This window comes from Lissotriton vulgaris, chromosome 2_1, assembly GCF_964263255.1.
Source record: "Lissotriton vulgaris chromosome 2_1, aLisVul1.2, whole genome shotgun sequence".
Lineage (NCBI taxonomy): Eukaryota > Metazoa > Chordata > Amphibia > Caudata > Salamandridae > Lissotriton > Lissotriton vulgaris.
In genome coordinates, this window is record NC_141687.1 from 168,790,933 (window position 1) to 168,812,870 (window position 21,938).

General features: G+C 42.2%; 1 protein-coding gene across 3 annotated transcripts in view; it reads right to left on the reverse strand.

Moving 5' to 3' along the window:
* Nucleotides 1-13,224: 13,224 nt before the first annotated feature.
* The window catches only part of LOC147729765 (caspase-1-like), a 494,150-nt gene continuing 485,436 nt past the window's right edge, over nt 13,225-21,938 (reverse strand). For 2 of the 3 annotated variants that reach the window (XM_086954649.1, XM_086954651.1), the window contains one exon: nt 20,556-21,927. In XM_086954649.1, the coding sequence (XP_086810775.1) occupies nt 21,835-21,927 (93 nt within the window). In that variant the 3' untranslated portion in view covers nt 20,556-21,834. Of the gene's footprint in view, nt 13,597-20,555; nt 21,928-21,938 lie in introns of those variants that run through there. The other variant, XM_086954650.1, reaches the window with a different exon arrangement.

The window sequence follows — 21,938 nt, forward strand, 5'->3', positions numbered from 1 at the left end:
TTGAAATGGACACCCCACGAGGGATGTCAGACCACTGCGAGCTGGAGTGTCTGCGTGCAGGATCCTCAGTGTTTTGCATTGGTGTGTCAGCATGGAAGTGCTTCTTCTCCTCTCCCTGTCTCAGCAGAGATATGGTGTTTATATACCCAGAGCGGTACCCTCAGGGAATATACCTTGCTGTGTCATGTCAGACTAGGAGGACGGAAGGAATGACCCTTATACATATTTATTATGCGAAAGATTGTAGTCCTGCTGAGATTCTAAGAATCCTCATGCATAATGAATGAGGCTAGTTTTTGGAGAAAACCCTGTGTCATTTAGGCATTACCGTAACTAAGTAAAAGGTTAGTACTAAGAACCGTTATATAGTGTAATGGCAGGGGAACTGTAGATGAAAGGTACATTTACTAGATGAGCCTACATTGGGGTACCTGTATGAAACATAACACTGTGCTAGCCATATTTGCAGGGAACTGATGGTGTGGAAAGACTGGACAGTGCATCACCTATTTGATAAGGAAGACAATGTCAAGTAAAAATGAAAGTACTTTGGTAACAATAGCTGATATAGCACAAAGCCCAGAGAGCTCCTTGAGATGTTAAGCAAAGGCAAATAGAAGCATAAGTATGCTGGCAAACACTAATAGAATATTACAGTAAAAGGCATAGCAAGGAAGTACTGAAGGGACTAAAATAAATGTTAAAATAAACACAACAAAGAAATAATCATAATATTTCATATATCCTGAGACGTTCTAGGTTCCTGAAACATCGAGGTGATATGGTTGTGAACCAACCTCCCATTGCCAGTAGGAGAGACTTAGATGAGAAATGGACCCTGAGTATCTCAAATTTAATGTTGAACACCCACCCTTGAGAAGCATTTAGGTAACAAAGTTATCCCCTCATTTGCCTGGAGCGTCTCAAAGTAACAGAATGAATGGCAGGGTGATGCAGGATGAATGTGAAGGAAAAAGCAGCTGGCACAATAGGAGTCCTTTGGTCATACATTTATGTCTATAATTCTTTAGTAGATTTTATTTTAAACTGTTGGAAGAATTCGAAACGGCTTACTGTTCTGCCCGTTTCCCCAAGTTTGGCATTTACCTGCACAGGTTGTAACAAAAGCAGATTGCATATGTTTGTCCAGGGAAGCGAGGAATGCACAAAATAAAGAACGCACGTGTTGTGTCCAGCACTTTTGTGGACCGGGCAAAGTAATGACCTCAATGGCAATGTCCTTGTTAACACCACTGCCTGGTCCCAGACAGTCTATGAAAGCTGGTTTTCCAAGAGGGGAATATGTATGTTGTGTCTATCTGCTAGAGCACCAAGCGGACTCTGCAGGGAGGTCTAGGTTTCCCTGCTGAGGAAGTAGCCTTCAAGAGTGCTGTCAATGGTTGTGGCAATGCATTTACCTTAAAACTATTAATATTGAGATAGTTAAGATTCCTTGCCCCTCACCGTGCTCCTAATACAATGTTAAGATAAGTTCGCTTTATGCTCACGTAGCAACACAAATTCCTCTTCACAGGCAAAATAAACCTGCAGATTTCGTCTGTTTCGAAATTCATCCAAGAATTCTACCTATTCCTATTCAACAGTCACAGCAGAAATAGGTAATTTACTTTACAGCCAGATAAAAAATACTAATCTGGTGAATGAGGTTTCTGCATTGACTGTGCTACGTGTCATATGAATGATGAATACTCATGAAACGTTAAGCGCATTTCACGAGGAAAAGAGAAGAAAGACTGTAAGTAAAGCAGGGCTTCTGCAGAGTGTGTGACCTGTGTGATTCAGTTGTGTGGTTAAGATTTAATAAACAGAAGACATTTTACAGCCAGGTGATTGGTGTGGACAATTATAAGTGTTTACCAGCACTGTACAGTCGCTCTACAGCCACAATATCTACCCGCGAGGGATTAGTTAGGCAAATTGGAGGCACAGTTTGAGAAGTTAAAATAAGCAGAAAATACATTGTCACCCTGGTACAATCACACACTTGTGTTCTATGTGATATTTTCGGAGTGTTTAGGCCAACCCCTCCTCAGCTACAGTGCTGAGACAGTGAGGCATCATCTTCCGTTATCCCATAACAGTGCCAACGATGAAAGGCTGGGAGATTGCATTTTGCTGGTTTTACATGTAAAACATTAGTATTGAGCCTATATGTTAGTGTTTACCAGTAGAGTGAAGAGAAAAATGAAATTAAGAAGCTGTATGGAGGTACATATGCACCTCCTTCTACTTCCTCAGTAGGAACTCTGCGTTTGTTGGACAACATAAATATTGAGATGGTGTCAGACTAAATCTATGCACCCACTTAGGATATGTAGCTTTTTAGTCCTGTTGGCACACAGTGCCACCATAAGTACCCCTAAACCTGAAAAGGTAACAAATGGATTAGGCAACCTCAGAACATGACAACCTCGACTCCAAGAAATCGTGGAAACAGATCTAGAACCTTTTTGCTCAGTCACTCGTGCATACCCAGATATATACACAAGCAATACAAAAAGAGGCGTTTCAATATTTTTTTAACCATTTTGATTCTTGTGTAGACAGAATCAAATGAAAATGATTAGCAATATAAGAACAGTGAAAAGGATAAACATTTCCTCAATTGTACTAAAGAAGTACATATATGTTGGCATATAAATGAAGTGTACTCATACTATGCACTCCCTCACCGATGTTGCCTAGGGCGGGGGCTATGCCCAAATACCCTACTGGATGATCTAACTCCCCACTACCTGAAGATGAGTGTATGCAGGTCCCCGTCTCGATCACAAGTTGGACATCCCTCCTCGCAGAGGATAAACAGGAATCAGCCGGGATGAGACTGACAAACAGCGACCTCGCAGTGACAGCAGAGTGCTTCTATAATCTGAACACAGAAGTGCTCTTGCATATATAATAAAACAGATCTATTCTATTGTGCCACGACCTCAGCCAGGCTGTCATTGTTTATACTCTTATGATAGCTAGGTCACCTAACGTACGACAAATAAACAACATTTGGTCAACTTTCTCCTTTGTACTGAATGTTCAAGGTGTCGTGATAATTTTTAGATGAAGTGGAATTGTAAGCAAATTATTTTTTTAAGAACTATATCCTGCACAGTCACGCAAGCAAATATGTGTCAAAAGTCAACAAGTAGAAAAGAAGGCAACTTAAAAACATGTATACGTAAAATGGCAGCGTTTTTACCCGGGCCTAAACCAGCCGTGTGACAATACCATGCTCTGGATAACATTCAAGTACAAGAAATTGCAATGCATCCAGTCATTCACTGGTACAAGATGTGATTTCAACGATGCAGCTGCTGGAAAATTTGAAGTCAGTGCAAAGCTGAATCTTATTTCCCATTGACATAATCGAAGAAGTGAAGCCCAAAACGAGATATTTAAAAACAGCAGCAAAATGCAGTCTCCTTGTGAGTCTCACAGGTCAAAGCACGGAAGTGGTCTGAGTGGGCCAAGCAGTCAAAACACTACTGAAAGATACAATAAGGCTTCAGTGGACAAGCGTCCTCATCATCAATCAAGCTCGGAGTGCCCCTAAGTGTAATTATGATGAATATGAATTATGTGTTCCTGTCAAGTCTACAGCCTATCTGATGAGGGCTGACAAAATCAGCATTTTCTAGGAAATATTGAAGTTGGCTGGTCACTATGGTGTCCAGCAACTTAGCCACCTACAGGTTCACAATGAGATGAAAATTCTCCAGTTCTATAGAGTTCACTGAAGGTTATTTAAACAGATTGAACACCATCACCCACAGGGGACCTAGTCAGAATTGAGTAAATATGCCTATCAAATGAGTGAGGTTATGTCCAAAGTGTTCAGGGATTTCTTTAATAATTCATCTGGGTGGAATTTAGTTTGATGAGGGCGATGTATTCGGACATCAGAAGTGCACAAACATTTCCAAAAGGTGGCCATCTGACAACTGTTAAACTGATTGCCTTGTAATCTAGCAATCTTTAGAGTGAAATGGAAATTCTATGTGGCCCCCTGCAAACTTAGTTCTTTGAACATCTGGGCAATTCCCTAGCACAAAAAATATTCCTATGGACAGGGGCGATTATATGCAGCAACAATTACATTTTTAAATTGCCTCTATTAAGTGATGGAGCAGACTATCTTTCTTGGTTCAAGATGCTAAATGTGAGAGGTTGGCCTGATATATGATGCTCACTAGTTCTAGTGATCACCTTGTATCAGTCCAAACAACCCTTATGGTGATTGGTTATAAGTCAACCTTATAGCCCAGCTATCCTAATGGTAGCATGGACAAAGCAGTCTTAGGCTAAACTCTTTTGGCATGTGAAGCCAGCTGTTTTACTACATATAACCCCTTGAATACCAAGTGAAAGGACACCACACAGGTTGTTATGAAAATAAACAAGTATTTATTAACTAACATACACCTCTGAACTCTTTATGAGATCAGTGGGCTAAGCACATGACAATCTCTTAGGAAAAATACGTTTAAGTTGCACAAATCACAATGGTGCCCTAGGGGCACGACAAACCATATACTAAGTAAGTGGAATGTGAAAGTTGATAATAGGAATGGAGCTGTCCAGATGCTGTAGGATCGTTGGGACCACGCTATACTAACTCTAGGTAGGAAATAGGAGGCCCACGGAACGCGTGTGCAGAGTGTGAACTCACACGCGAGATGCGTAACAGTGTCTATGGACAGTACAGTTCAAGAAAAAGGTGAGTACGGACAATCCTGACTAGGTAGAACTAAAACGACTGTGGAACTGGACACTAGGAGAGTCAAGCTACCCTTGAGCACCGAAATGCTCGTGTTACCTCACCCACGGGCTGCGGGTGCATAGGTGCCAAGTCGTGTCGGGTTCCGGCGTTGAAGTCTATGGAGCCTGGAGGAAAAGAGGCTGCAGGCGGTCAGGAGGAAGATGTCCGGTGTGATCCAAGGGTGGATCAGTGAAGAGAAGAACCTGAAAGCAGAGGGGACAATGTTCAAAGTCACTAGCCAGTGACTGGAGTGGAACCAGATGTCGTCGTCGCGATCAGGTGAAGGTGGACGCTTGTCTCTGCAGCCACGTGGACCATGTGGTGTCTTCGACGACCAGGATGGATGCACGAGCTGTCCCACGCAGGCTCCCGCTGTCGGCGGTGTCGGCTTCGGAGTCAACAGGCCTTGGCAAAGGCAACCCACGCGGTGAGTGGAAACAGCGTCTGGAGTGGACCAGGAGGGTCCGGGGTGCTCCCCTTTTGGAAGGGAGCAAGGGCCAGTCTGGAGCAACCAGACCAGCAGTGAAGATTTCAGAGTTCGTCGTCTAGGAGGTCACTAGCCAGCCGGCAAGTGACCAGACAACGCGTCGAGCAGCAAACAGGCAGAAGGGCCCCACGCAGATCTCGTGGATGCTGGAGGGCTGGTCTTCGGTGCAGGAGCTGTTCGGGGTAGGGGCTTCTCAGTACCCAAAGCACTTGGACGAGGTTACCTCTGAAGTCGTGCTGGAGCGAAGTGCTGCTTCTTTCAAGATGGCCGGTCCCACGTGTCTCGTCGCACCCACGGATCTCAGCTGTGCTACAGATGTAGGTAGAGGTCGGAGAGGTCTGGGAATCCGGGTCTCGTCGGGCTCTGAAGTCTGGATCCTTGCAGGAAGACGACAAAGGGAAGCCGCTGGACGCTGATGGTGCCTGCTTGTGCAGGGTGGACACTCCTTGCCCACAAGGGAGATTTCTTCAGTCTTCTGTGGGCAGAACGTCGAAGTCCAGAGTTTCTTCTTGTAAAGTTGTTCAGGATAATCTAATTTGGAATGGGACCAGCTCCTACCTTTATCCGGCTAAAGGGGGCTGTACTACGACTAGGGCCCTCCTCTGGGTGAAACCAGGAAGGGGGGTGGTTACACCCCCTATCCTTTGTCCGGTCTTGCGCCAGCTCTGGGGCTGGAGTGCCCCAGGAACTGGTTTAGACCGGTGTATGCACAGGGACACCTTGTGTGCCCCAGGCATGTCTCATTCCTTTCAGCCCTGTCCTACCTAATACAAAAAATCCTGTCTGGGGTGGTGCTAGCACCTCCCAAGGCAGGAAACCCTTTGTCCAAGCCTCCCTCGCTGGAAGGACTCCCAGCAGCAGGAGGTCAGACTTGTGTCTGTGGTGGCAGCATCCATTTTGTGATGCTGAGGCTCGAGTTAACTTTAACCGGGGTTCACAGTTACATACATGTCGTGTCCCTCTAGAAGGGTGGAATGCTACCCCCGTCGCCACAATTGGCGAGGGGGTAGTATTCCAATTCGTATGACACCTTACTCGACATGTTTTGATAATGTTATACCAAAGTTGGCAATAACCGCGAGGATTATAATGCACTTAAGAGTATATGGTATAGCATTATCATGGAAACAGCTAAAGGACTTGGTTCCGAAAGCTGCAGACAGGCTCAGCTCATGGTAGAGCACCATCTCACATAATTCCAAGCACTCTGCCTTCAGGATTGATAAGGCCAGCCATAGGAGTGACTGATAGGAGGATATGTGCTCATTTTAGGGTTAGATATAGGAATACTATATCTAAAGCAAAGGGTGATTACACCACCTTGCCCTAGCTGATTGATCAGCCAGTTGTGTCAGATTTGGATGACCAGCCCGGGGTGGCATAATACATGCTGCAGCCCCTGGGTACCTAAGGTACACTGTACAGGGGCTGATAAGGTGACTCGGTATCCAATTAGATATGTACTTAGAGAACATGGAATCCATTTTACAGAGAGAGCAGGAAGCCTGGGGTCCTGAATAGCAGGCCCCCAGGTCAACTAAGTCGAAAAACCAGCAAAACACCAGGCAAAAAGTTGGGGGCAACCATAGTCAGATATCCACCTTCCTACACTAAGCTCATTGGAGAACCAGCAATTCGACTTGTATTCTGATGCCACCAATTTCTTTTCCTTCAGCAAGCACAGATTAAGTGCATCCAGTATCCAATCATTAAAGGACAAGATGAAGTCTGGTTTAGTAAGGGCGGTGGGGTGGAGTGCCTGAGAAATTAGCAAGATAGCAGCAAGCAAGATCAAGCCTATTCCGTGATTTCTGAACTACAGCTGGATCCTTGCCCGGTTAAAGCAGATTCAAAATGCAAATGGTTGGAGTTCAAAAAGATAACATGGAGTTTTAGGTTCCAATTATGAAAAGGACGGACCATCTACTACTAGAGTAGGAGTGCTGCTATAGTCTTTAACGAGGCTGTGGAAACAAGGTATCTCTAGTCAAGTGTTGAAATCCCCTGGACAAAAACCGTTGATGATATGAGAGTCAATGAAGCGATACAACCTGCTACTGAATCAGCCAAGTCTCCACCATGGCCTGGGGACAAACAACAATGACTATTAGGGAATTGGCTAAGGAGGGATGACATTTAGAGAGCAGTGTTTCAAGAATGCGGGTGGACTTATTGGCAAGCACAGTACACTTAACACCAAGTGGTAGAGCTTGGTCAAGAAAGGGCCTAATATGCTCTTTTAAGTGTAACTCTAGAAAGGCTATTAAGCCTGGTTAGGATATTATTCTTCAAGAGCAAGTTTTACAGCTGATCTCACAGTGAGATCAATGTGTCGTACATGAATAGAGATTAATGAGTGCTTCTTTCAGTTAAGGCTCCTAAGATATTAAGTTCGAAAGAGCAATTCTGAATGCCTGGTATTGAAAGCAGCTGGGGAGAATACATTTTTTTTTAAGCGCCGGCTGGAGCAACTTGCACTACGTGGAGTGGAACATGCTGTGCATCCAGCATTGGTCATGAGGGGCTTAACTTCAGTATGCTTCAGAAGCCTGGCATAGAAATGCCAAACCTTTCACTTGGATGAAGAAAAAAAAACATTGGCCATGACTTTGCATGTAAATTGCTGTTGTATTGTATCTCTTGATTTTTCTCTGGACGTGTGTTTACTATTGCACAGGCAACCTGAACCAACTATCAAATTGAATTCAATCAAAGTATTTCCCCAAACTCCGCTGAGGATTTAACAAAGAACTGACCATATATCTGTAGCGAGAGTAAATTTGAGCTTAAATGCAGAGTATGTATTTTGATAGAATGAATAGTATCAATGGTGAGACCAAAAGGATGTGAACTGAATGGGACATCCAAAATCAAGATGCGAATAAAAAGGTTATGGCTAAACAAACACTAATCAAACTATATACAGTAATGGACACTACAAGGATAAGAGCAAATAAGCAAGTGCAAGGAAAGGTAACCCCTTCTCACTGTACCGTACTGAATGGCAACTTTATCAGTAAATGGATATGCTAAACAAAGTGGAGAGAAAGGTATGGAAGAGATTATATGCTGTTGGAAAGAAATTTTCTGTTGAGGCACTTACATTAGAACGTGGACTTTCAGAGATAACCTCCAAAGCATATGCAGGTCTGGTATGGGCATGAGATGCATCAATCACAATAAGAGAAAATGTGGCACATCAATTAATTCTAGGTGATATTCAAGAAAATAAACTTGGTGTCTCTCAGCTTTTACATAATGTAACAGAAGCCGGGAGAATTTAGTTGACTAATTGTACAAAAAACGATGTTGACAAAAGCTCATTACATTATAGTTCTAACGAAACAGATCTCACAGAAGAATCGTGAACTGATCCTAGGGTCTGTCAGAGAATATTCACATTGGAAGATTGGAAGAACACGTGAAGACATATAGATGATGACCTTCTACAAAAGAAAGTTTCAATTTCAACTTTAAAAATTGGAATTTGTTTTAGATGGCTGTGATGAACTTCGGAAATGTATTACTTATTACCAAATAATGAAAGTCCATGATGGAGTGCAGACAATAGATTATGTAGCCTTCAGATGTGATGAAATGGCAGTACAGAGAAAAACAAACATATTGCAAAAGCAAAATATGGGAAGAATGACTTCCTCTATAAAACCAAGTATCGGCTGTATATAATTTTTTTAAAGTAGATCGTAAAATGAAATGACAAACTGTAGTAGCAATGACTTCAGCTTTTTAATGTATGTCAATATATGTATAAAACTACTTTTTTATGTCCAAGGTAATTTTAAAAAGTCTGCACGCAAAGGTGTTGGAAAAGTTTTCACTGTCTAAAATTATTCTTAATATTTTTTTTTTAAGTGGCTTTGCCACAAATATTAATCAGTGTATACTAGGCCAGAAGGAGGACATACATTTCCTCTAATGCAACCACAAGGCGTTACATCAAAATAAGGCATGAAATCATCAAATAGAATTATAGGGGAGTAGGTAGGCCAGTTATTGTTCTGTGAGAGGAAGGTTTTGAGGGCTATACGGAAGAATAGCGTTGGAAAGAGTCTGATATCTTTCGGCAAGAAGTTTATTCCTAATTTTTGAGTCTTTGCATAAGAAGACCTGCTTAGCTCTCTTTTTCTTTATGACACAAATTGTTGTTTGTTCGGAAGAGAGAATAGTAATTTGTCAACCTTATTTCTTAAATGGATAGTAGGTTGGTTTGAAAAACGAATATATAGATATATTGACTTTCTATGTAAACAGGTTTTGTTCCCTCAGGGCATTAGTTGAAGTTGCAAAATATGTGCAACACAACAGAATGTGTGTTAATAGCTTGCATATTAAGTGTGGATATAGTACCAGTGAGTATGTTGTGTACATGTGGGAAGAGAGCGAGCCAGTCAAGTATGTTGCAATAAAAAAGCTGCAAGCGGACAGTGGGTGAGAATAAAGGCCCTATGGAGTGAGCATGCAAGAGAGCATAGATAAGAGCATTGCGTGGATAAGCAGGGTACAATGTTTGTGCTTTGCGATAGACCATACTTACCCCTACAAATTGATGTCTTAAAGAATCATTGCAGATTGAAGAAAGCCCATATGTGGCCCCTAATGTGCACCTGCATGCATAACTGGTAAGCCTTGTTTTACAAGCGCATGTGACTGAACAGGAAATCATGTTCCTCACTTTCTGGTATGAGTCACTCATCATTAGGTTGTTTAGCCTATATGCCATTGCCATGTTCTGCTAACGTTCTAGAAAGCCATTCACAAAAACCTGAACACTCAAATGACATTTACTATTGCCTGGGAATCATCTGAATTCAGAGAGCATCACAGCAGCTATAACATATATTAACTTAGCTCTGGTCAGGCCCAACTACTATGAAGATCATCCACCTATCCATACTTCCAATCTGCACCAAGAAGACCCTATTGGGCAGCTAAGCCACAATTTAGAAGAACTCCTCTGCTCAACCACAAGATGCCAAAATCCCAATAGGTAGCTCTGCACGGAGATCATCTCTTTGGTAGCTGTGTACAATGTACAAAGATCAACCACAACCTAGTCATGGTTAGCCACAACCAAAACTACCTTCACCAGTCAACCTCAAGTCAGGGGAACTTCAATGTTCAGCCTCAGCTCAGAGGCCCATCCTGGCAAATCACAACCAGAAAATCCCAACAAATCAGCTTCAGCTTAGGGGATACCATCCAGCAGCCCTCAAAGAAACCATACATGCTAGCCTAACTCAGAAAACAGCAGAGGCACCCTGTAACTCTGAAAAGCCATGCCAGCTTTCTCATCATAAAAATAGTCACATCTCAGAAGAACCATTTTAACAATCGGGAACCAGCGAATTCCATCCTTCCAGCACAGATCAAAAAACGTCACCATCGCAGCGTGTCCGAATAAAAATACCAACAGTCATCCCATAATCACAGGGTCTCTTTCAGTCAGCCAAAAACCAAAAGTATCTCAGCTCAAAGCTTCAGCTCACTAGAACCCTACCAGTGAGCTCAGCAAAGAAGAACATTACAGGTTAATGCTTTATAAAACTCACGAGAACTATCTCAGCTCGCAACATCTGACTAATATCTCATATGTCAGTTGCAAGCAAATAGCTTCTCACTACTGAGCTGCAAATCAGATCCTCCTCATCAATCAGTCACAATTAAGAAGACCTTAACTTCCTTACTTGCAATTAGTGCTGCAGATGTTGCCACATTAGGAGACAGATTTTCCAGTTTCTCGCGCAGCGCAGTCCAGCACCCGCAAATGCTGCGCTGTGTGAGGAGAGAGCAGGAGAGTGCCATGTTTACAGAAATATGTCTCTCTTCGCCTCTCTCCCTAACACCGGCCCAGAAATGCATGACTGTGCGCCACAGACACGCCTTTGCACCATAGTGCAAGGGTGTCTCTGTGAATCTAGCATATGTTTTGTACTGGAAGGATTCCCTTCAGTACAAAATACTATGCTTAGAGTAACTTTAAACCTTTTCCCAACATTATGTGTGCTGTACAGTGCATCACACATGCAAAGTCGGAAATGAAGAGAGAAATGAAAGCATTTCTCCTTCATAGCGCCTATCTGAAATGGGCGCTATTTTCTGTTGCCAAACCTTGTTTAATATTTAAGGTAAATAGGGCTTAGTGTCACAACCTTGGTTGGCAGCATGGAAATGCCCATGCCCCACCCACTTGGCACTAAGTAAGGTAAAGCAGCGCTATGAGCTGCTTTACGTTACTTTCAAGTTATTTTCCAGCGTAAAACCAGCTTTACGCTGGAAAGTAAATGGGTAAAAAAAGATTTATCGTTGTTTTGCATCACTTTTGTGATGCTAGCACAGCATTAAATCTTAGTAAATAGCCCCTAGGTGTCAAAATGGCTTTTGCTTTAGAGATAGGAAACAAAGACATTACTTCTGAGATACACAGGCCTTTAGTATATTAATGCCACACACTGTGAATAGTGGCTGTAGTCAGGGCTGGCTCTAGGCCGGTGTGATCGGTGCTACCACACGGGGCGCTGACTTTGCGGCGGGCGCCACTTTTTCAAGTACAATAACGTTTTAAAAGCGAATGCTGCCAAGTTTTGTGCATCCAGCAATTTTCTGGTAAGTATAAAAATGTGAAGGTGATATAAGTGACATGCAAAAAGGGTGGATGAGAGGCAATAAGAACGAGTAACAGGTAAAGAGATACAACGTATACAAGTTGACAAGCAATAAAAAACTCGTTGATAAAAATCTTTGCGTGGCTTTATTTCAGGTACGCTTGGTTTGCATTCTTTGGGAACAGCCAACGCGTTTCCCCCAAACAAGGGCTTCTTCAGGGTGATTAGAGGTGCTGTGTAGCGGGCATCATAGGCAAAGGTAGGCGAAATAGGTATAAAGGTCGTCAGTGATAAAGCCTCAGACTCAGATAGCCGCCTGTGGGTGTATCTCACTGTGGTCTAGTGTTATGCAGTACGTAGAGTAGTATTCACTCAATGGATATGTTGATTTGTTTGTTGGTCGAAGTGTTGCCTGGAAAAAGCAGTGTATGGATAACGTCCTGTAGTCAGCTGGATGAAAGGCAGAGTGATGCAAGTGATGTAAAGGGGATTACTGAATCTGCTGCAGAGAGATCAGAGTTTTGTCTAATGGAAGTTTTGACTCATCATAAAGTAGTAGGAGGTTAAAATGCTTGCAAAACTTGTGTACCACGCAGATCACAAAGTGCATACAATGTAAATAGGTCAGTGCGTTACTGCTTCTGTCAGAGAGACCCTTTTGTTACTTGCAGTTTATAAGTTTAAATTATAATATAGAACCGTGACCAATTAACTATTATTAAAGAGGTGCATGCAAGGTATATATTAGAGTGTTATCCTTTTTTTCCATTCAGTCTTTCATTATCCTAATGTTGCAAAAAGGGTTCACTTGGGTAGAAATCAACTTATTAGCAAAGGCAATCCCCAGCCATGGTGTTATGTTTTAAATTCAGAATTAATGCTTATCCAGACCTAGTATTAATAAACTATGCCGTCCACCAGTATGGATGACCTTTGTGTCCTGTCCCTTGTAGTCCTCTGTCTGATGTAACAATTCCTATACAATGATTTACACACCTTACGATTCATTGTTGTTGTTAATGAGTATGTGATGTAAAGTGCTCGGACACCTAACACTGGTATGAGTGGCGCTATAAAACAATATGTATTAGAGAGAGTGATTATGGAAACTTGAGGGGCGCTGTTAAAAGGGTGGTAGTGAGGGAATCAGTGTAGGAGGTCATTGGGGGGTGTCAACAAAAATTGTCACATCGGGCACCACCAGTGCTAAAGTCCGCCCTGGGAGTAGTGTTAATGCATCATTCTGATTTCAGCACCTCAGAATGGAGAACAAAGCTGCAGTACAATGTATTACTTCTTCTTTCTGAGTGAGAAAACTGGAAATGATGCGATATTTTCTTGCACAAATTAAACAAGTTTTATTGGGAAAACCTGTGCATGCTGGACAACCGTGTCTTAAAAAGGTCATAAATATTTGCAGGCCTGAGATACTGAATCTAGACTTCAAAATCACAACACAAATAGACATATATTTTGATTCCCAAGTAATGTACTGCACAGATAGATTAAGAGTTATGTAAAGAAGAGTGATGAAAAGAAGATAAAAGAGAATTAATATAAAGTCTACACATTTTATTTTGGCATTTGATTTTGATTTAGAAATGTCCTTTTGATTCAAAAGAGCGCTGGGCCTTACAACGTAATCTCTTAGTGTAGTTGTTAAAGATTTTTCCTCATTGGTCATATGATCCTTTGTTGGTTGACATGAAGCACTGAAAGGGAGAAGACATCAACAATACATTTTTAACTTGCGAAGCAATTGTGACTCCACAATAAGTACCAGAAATAGCTGAATATAGTTAAAGGGTTTTTATTGGGGGTTACCAATCAATCTACTAGATATGCAAGCCAAAAGTAAGTTTAGTAAATATAGCAATACAGCACATAAGTTGAAAAATGCAGAATGAGAAACAACATTAAAATAGCTACAACAGTGAATAAACAGATTAAAACAAACAGGTATTCCATAAGGAAACTTCCCTTCTCTCTTCTAAACATGTTAAGTATAGGATCATCTACTATGGGTCTCTAATTCGAGAGCATGAAAGGTGTCAGTATGATCAGACTTCAGTAGAAGTCTTGAGAAACGGAAATAAGTGTTTAGCATAAAGCTTCACAAATGTAAAAATAAGGCAAGAACAGAGTACCTTTCGAAGTCTAAAGGGTATTTTTCTGTCTCCCAACTGTGAGAACCCCAATTTAAAAGTAACAGGAGATTCAGAAACATCCTTATTTCCTTTCACACCACCACCAACCAATCAAATTGTATCTCAAGTGCATTTGCAACATTTCTTCAGTTTCCCATCACTTCAAACTGGGACTCCAGTTCTCAACCTTGAACATCTTTCCATCCTGGTACATGATGAACAGTAGGCCATTGTCAAGTCCTTCCCTCCAGGCCTCCCTATCAGCAGGATAATACAAACAATAAGCCTTTCTCTAGCTGACGAAAACCATGATAATACACATGCAAAGAAAGAAAGAATATGATGGCACAGCAAATCACATTTCATTTGAGGTATGTAGTCAGGTTAAGTTTAACTGAGCATTTAATATGCACTTCGAATACATGGTTATACATGCAAAACTTGAGTTAAAGAGTACCTGTTTACATACTCAAATATAGCTTGAAGTGTAAATGTAAAAGTTCAACAAAGAATACATGCTTACATTCTTCGACTGAACATTAGTGTATACATGTATAAATCTTCAATCTACAATGATTCCATTTTATTAATATGTTAAAATGCTTCACACGTTTTAACGAAGTTAAGGTACATAGTGAATATAATGTAAACTGTGAGCATAAAATTGAATTTCTGCGATGTATGAGGGTGGAACCTAAATTGCACTGCTCTAAACTCTTTGAGATATAACGAAAAAGCATCCCCTGCTCAGCTTCAGTGCTGCCATACAGTGAACAACTGACATGCAGTAGGTAAGTGGATTAATTCAAAGTGCTTTGCAGCGCAATGTTGAGGTAGAACCCACCGCCTGCCTGTAGGATTATCCTTTTATCATCGTCCTTTCCTGGAGGTCCTCTGTAAGTATTTGTCTACAGGGTGGTTAAAGAAACAGGGTAACCACTGATGTGCTTGTATCTCACGTGTACCTTCCTTGCTTGTGCAGCCCACCACACAAAAACTCTCATGTCAGGAGCCTAACCCTATTGGTAGATAATTGGTGCTCTTAGAGCATAGACACTTTAACAGTAACAGCACCAGTGATATGACCAGATATGTTACACATATATTCATGAGATACATCAAATCCCAGAATGATTAGAAAAACAAACCGTATGTAAACTAAACACATTTCTTAATTTTCGAAACCACTGAGTAACACAACCTATACATTCAGGGTGATTGCAAAATACTCCTGAGATGTGCTGAGATGCAGTCTGTCCAGAATGCACAGTGCCTTTCAGAACCTAACACCACAGGGACTCTACTCTACCCTGTAGGAGGTGTGGCATAGCACAAGTTCAGAATTTTTCCTTATTTCCCAGACATAAAATTACAAGATGTAGATCTCTGTGGTCTACCACAGGGTATTTTTCGTTACAAGCTGACACACACTCAAGACAATCCAAATAGAATACACAAATAAAACAGGATTGGTTTCTTTACAGCAATAAAAACAATGCCTGGAATGAGCAGAGTTTATGTGCTGAGCACTGCTTTGTGAGTTAGTGACCAGGTAAGATAATTTTTTCCTGGAAGACACTTCAAATGTTCATGGGCATTCAATAAAGGCACAGGAGTAAGTGTGTCCTTGATACTTCCACCTATAAATTGAATGATCTACCTTACCTGTGCTTACTGGCCTCCTGCATTCTACAGTCAACCCGCGGATCCCCGCCCCAAAAAATCCACCTTTCATGCTGCAGCCCACCCAATCACTGGGGAACACGATGAAGACCACTTTGGCTCACCCTTCAAAACCTCCATTACCTACCATTTACAGCATGCAAAAAGTTGAATTCACTGTGCATTATATGTGACGCTATCTAACCAAGTAAACTGTGCCACCTTTCTGCAAATCGCTCCCTCTCTGGACCCAGCTGCGCCACCTGCAGTACCTATCTTCTACCACCCCTAAAAGTTTGGAGCATTATCCACCTTCACCCGAGACTAACCCGCTCACTCCAGACAGCCAGGTAGAACCTAAAAACATCCTTTTCTCTCAATTGCCTATCAACATCTCTCCCACTGGCCATCAGCTCTGTTGTAGAATGTTTCTATTATTCCATTAAATACATTTTAGTCACCAACAGAGCTTTTATAAACATTGTTTGTTGCTGCTGCAACTTGGTAACAGAACATATTGTTTCCTTTGTAAAATGCTTCCCTGCTTCTTTGCGATAAGTCCCCAAGATGTAAACACACCCTTTTAAAGATATACATAAAGAGAGGCCGTAGGGACTGAGAAGGGCCAGGGAGCAGAGGTCACTGCTGTCGGTGAGGAGAATGTTGTCATCCACACCATGGAGAGTCCCTGTTCCAGCGCTGCAGCATGGTCCAAAGACGGACTAGAATTCATGTACAAGGAAGTTGAAATTGATTCGCTCTTTCAGTTGGATGGCAACTATTTGTCTGGATATTCTTTCTGAGAAAGGATGTATGTCCAACAGGCCAGTAGTTGATGGATGCAATTCAAATTCCTGTTTTTTTCTCTGAATAGCTGGATGTTTTAGCCCATCTTTGAGTACAGTGGAGAAAATGTCTTGTAAGAGGGAGACACTGATTATGTTAAGATGATGTGTGAGTGCACATTCATAAATGGACTTGGCAACTGTAGATTAGGGATTTTATGATAATACATTGTAGTGTAGAGGGCAATGAAGATATCAACAAAGTCTGTTTCACAAGAGTTTTAATGTTGTCCACTCTGATAATCTAGGAGGCCTGTTGGAAGGAATGGTAGCCCCATGACTGGTGTTGTTTATGTTGGAGCTGATCATATCTTTTCGGGAAGGACTTGTTCAAGTTGTTGCATGTTTTGCTTGTTGGGCAATGGGGGGGTTTGATAAGATTAATGCAATACTTAACCATCTTGAGGATGGCTTTGGTTTTGTCAGATGCTTAGTTGTGGTAGTGATTTTCTGCACGAGTAGTAGAGATCTTTCAACCTTGTGAGGGCACCTTGGTTTTGCGAAACTAAACAATGATCAGCAAGTAATACAGCTGCCTTGAGCTATTGTTGCTGTACACAGCTAGGAGGCCGGAGTTCTAAGCAAAACCACTTGTACGCTGCAAGGAGAAGACAGTGATGAGCACTTGTTCAAGAGACCAAGATGTGGCTGTTCTAGACCCACTCAAATCTTATTTAGGCAGTAAGACACTACTAGTACCATAAGAGACTGAGGAAGCTGCTGGGTAAAGGAGGACCATAGGTAAGCTAACAACATGTCAGCCCTGTTATAAGGGTAAAGTATGTGTGGATTCATATTTAGGTCAATCCTACCAGACAGGGAAAGGTTGTCTGGTTGCAAAAAACCTAACGTGAACTTACAGAGGCTTACAGCCTACCAAGTGCTTACCATTGGATGGCTTTGCTGTGACTCATTTGCTAGCTTTTTATGCAATGTCGTACTTTCCTCTTTTTGTGTTTGTGCCTCCACTGGTGCATAGTCTCTGTATGATCTGTTTGATTGGATGGCTTGTATCCTTCTACTGCTCACATTTAGGGATAGTGAACTACTTTCAGCACTCCATGAAAGTACATGTTTTTTTCTCGCTCTCTCTCTCTCTCTTGTGTGCTGCTTGCTCCCCTCAAATAGTATATAACATCTCTTTGGGGACGGCCCTCTTTCCAGATAAGTGGAAATATTCATTGATTAGACCGCTTTTGAAAAAAACATCAGCTGACCCATCATAGATGAAAAATTATAGGCTGATCTCTCTTCTGCCATGTTGCCCGAAGGTCATGGAGAAGATGATTAACCAGAAATTAACAGGCTACCTGGAGAAGAACCAACTATTAGACCCTGCTCAATCGGGTTTCCGTGCTGGACATAGCACGGAGGCAGCCCTGATGGAAGCTACAGACAGAATTAGAATGTCCCTTGACAAGGGGACAACCACCATGTTGGTGCTTTTAGATCTGTCGTCGGCCTTCAACACCATCTTGCACTCTATCCTGCTTTGCAGATTGCAGGAGATTGGTGTCCAGGGCCAAGCACTGGCATGGTTGGAAAACAGATCCCGATGGGTCAAGCTAGAGCCATTTACGTCAGCAACCCCCCCCACTTGATAAAGGTGTTCCTCAGGGTTCCATCTTAAGCGCCACTCTGTTCAAATTATATGTGGCCCCGTTGTCTGCCATCATAAGATCTTGTGGCTTTGAGACGATTTTGTACGCAGACGACACACAGGTGATAATCTCATTTAATCAGAATCCATCGGTCACAAGAACTAAGTTTAAGATCTGTATGTTGTACATAGCGGCCTGGATGAGAGATAATTTTCTCCAGCTCAACTCCAATAAGAAGGAGATCCTCCTGTTTGGGAAGTCGGAGGAACTCTGGTCACTGGATTGGTGGCCCTCGGAACTGGGGGTCCCCCCCCCCACAAAACAGGCTAGGAATCTGGGAGTCCTATTGGACAAGCTTTCTTCCGAGGACCATGTAAAATCACTGTCAAGTTCCTGTTTTGGGATCTTGAAAATGCTAAGGAAGGTCTTTCATTGGATCCCTCTGGATGCAAGAAAGACTCATCCAGGCGCTGATTGTGAGCAGGTTGGACTATCGGAACGCTCTTTTGGTGGGTGCCAGGGAAGAACTTTTCTCTAGGCTCCAGATACTGCAAAATACTGCTTCAAGAATGACTCTGAATACCCTGCACTGGCGGCCCGTTAGGAACAGAGCAATCTTTAAACTTCTTATCTTGGTGTTCAAGGCATGAAAGAAGGTGAGAGCGTATATTCCGGGGCACCAGCTGTGATCCAGCCATCAAAATCTCTTAGTCCCTTGTAAAATCAATGAATCCAGAATAGGAGGGCGCGCCTTTTCATATCTTGCCCCCTTCCATTGGAACAGGCTACCGGAAGTAATGCTTGGATGTACATCTCTGGGTCACTTAAAGAAGAGTCTAAATACCTAGCTGTTCTAGGGGTCCAGGCTGGGCGAGTGGTCTGTTTTTGTGCTGGCAGGCGCCGAGAGATCCCCCTGGGGATGATTCATCGTGCCATACAAATGTCAAAATAAATGAATAAATATGTGCCCCATGCACCAACACTGCATGGCTCCCCAGCCCTCCCAGCTTGTCTTTAAAAGCACAGCAACCGGGAAATGTTTTTGCTGGGGTGTGGCTAAAATCAGAGTTTAAGGTTTGTTTTTGTTTTCTATCCTGCATTCCACGTATTGTGTGAAGGCAAAAATTTGGCACACAACGATTACTATGGCACTGGGGGACGAGCCAACATTTACACTCACACACTTCCAGCTGGTGTTTGAGAAAACTACTAGAAACATTGTGCAAGTCCCGCTCGAATTTGGGTTGATGAATGAAAGTATAGGGAGAATGTACTCCACAGTAAAGGTTTGGTACAGACTTAAACAAAATCCAGTGTGCCCTGCCCTCAATAAAACATTGTGGTCGGAAGTCGAAAAAGATTTTAAAAATTGTTTTTTTTTAAAAAAAATCAGCATCTAATCATTATCTACATAGAGGATTAACAACAACATGTACGGAGGAGCTGTGGAATAAAAACTTGCCCTTTACAACGTTTAAATTAGCCATAAATAAATCTGCTAAATTCCACTCTTTGCTATTAAATAAAAACTTGTCCACCGATCACATGCTTGGATGGTGTTTAACAATTACAAAACCATCGCACCAGCAGCTTACCTAAACATCACCTTCGTGTTATAGTTAAAAAAACAATTGATGGCTCTCCACTTCGGAAAGCTCCCATCAATAGCGGACCAACCGACCTGGATATACAAAGGCCCCACATCATGTCACCCCTGTGGCAGCGAAAAAGAAGATTTCATCCACCTAATATGTATATGCGCGAAGTGACTAGCGCTGGATTCAACGCCGAAGGATTAGGCGGCTGGACGGACCCTTCCAAACTTGGAAGACGCCCGTGGTGAAAATAATTTTGATATCTTTGGGATTCAAACGGTGACGATCTGCCCACGAGTACACAGCCTTGGAACCCCTGGTGCCTCTGCATTTTACTCCATTATTCTCCTGCCATTCAGGACACCTTGATACCTAGGATTAAGGTCTTTTATATTCATGAATTCGATTTCCTGGATAGATTCCAACTGAATAACCTGGCCCTGAGGAGAATCCCCCGACCACAAGGGATTCGAAACGCGTAGGCCCCCCCTGTTTTGGTCTGCCTTTGGTTGTTCTAGTGCTATAATTGTATTGCACTAGTCCTGATAATTTCACACTCACTTTTGTAAATATTTATAAATAATTGATTTGTTTTGACCTAAAGGAGTGTATTATTGTGAGCTGAATTTTCTACAAGCTTTCAGCAGACTTGTTACTTCCCCCAACTGGTGTATTAATTCTCCAGTCTGTGTGAAGTACTCCAGTATGAATGTATGAATGTTTGTGGTATGACTGTGATATGGTGTATTTTATGACTGGTTGGTTGACATTTTATCTTGTGCTGTGTCCCTTATTTCATTTTTTGTCACAAAAATTCCTTCGGTGTTGACTATACCCACTAAGGTTAAAACTATTGTACCTTGTGAGATATTTTGCAGAATAAAGTAGCTATTCAATAGCACCTCCCAGTCTTGAAGTATATATTTTTCTTGTTGATAAGGGGTTTGTGAATTACATTATCAGTACTGGCATTTCTCCTTTGTTGTTTTGCGAAACTACAGCCAGCACGAACAATTCTATAAAGAAATACTTTTATTGACAGAGGGGTAAGGACCTGCAGAGCGGCCATTATGAAAGGACTAGGCCTGACTGATCCTCAAGTGAACTGTAAGCTACTTAAGCTTCTCAAATTACATGAGCGGGCTTTGAAATTGGCAGCCTAGCAGCTATTTGACGCTCAAAAAGGAAAGCAAACTCTCTAATGTAAATTTTAGCTTTTTTAATTATGGTAACTTTGTCTTGTCATTTTACTCGATTTTTTCTCTTTAACTCGAAATTTTGTTATGATTTAATTAACTAAACAACATAAAATGTACATTGCATTACTTGCGAAATGTATAGACTAGTTGTGCTTCTAGTGATGATTATGATTGTAGCTTACATGGAATGGCAGGGCAGGAACACTCATCTCTGACCTTTGCCAAACCTTAAAAACATCAAACAGTAGTTGCAATGGATGTTGCCCTGTCTTCTTTCACACTTTGCTTCAGAGGCCTAAGACATGTCACTCCGCAGGGCCCAAGCTTGAGGGAAAGGCGGTTTGTGTGGGGGAGAGGGGAGTCATTTAATCCCGTAACAATCTGTATCTGGGAGGGTGTTGTTTCGTAGGCCTCTGAGGTTGGTTTTCTGGCAAGATGTTTCTAGTTGCACTTCCAGGAGTGCTGGTTTCCTCTGCTGGTGGACTGGCAATCCGCTTCAAAATGGGTGTTATCTGCCACAGTAAAACTGGTAGTTGGGAGTGGGATCATATGACTGCAGATGTGACTGGGCAAATGAGGACTAAGGCGGGTGGAACTTAAGCAGGATGAAAGAGATGGTCTTTTTTGGGTCCACTAAGTCAACCTTCCATGATAGCAAGACAGAATATAACCAAATTCTACTATTTTCCTGAGAGGGAAACCAAGCCAAGCAGTATTTAACTGTTACTCCTGAACAGAAGCGAAGTCAAGTGGAGTCCAGAATCTGGGTTTATATCCTTGATGAGGACCTGGCTCATTTACCCTAGCACGGGAACAGTCATTTGTATATCTTGGGATTCAGATTTTCATGGGGAAATTGCTGTGATCACAACCAGAGTGATGCTTACTGCACTGCCAGCTGTTAGTAGCCAGGAAAGAGGTAGAATTTTTTCAGCGCTGTTGTTCGTTCCAGAGTAGGCACTTCAAGCCCAGACTCGCTAACAGCCAGTTGGACCTGAAGAGAGA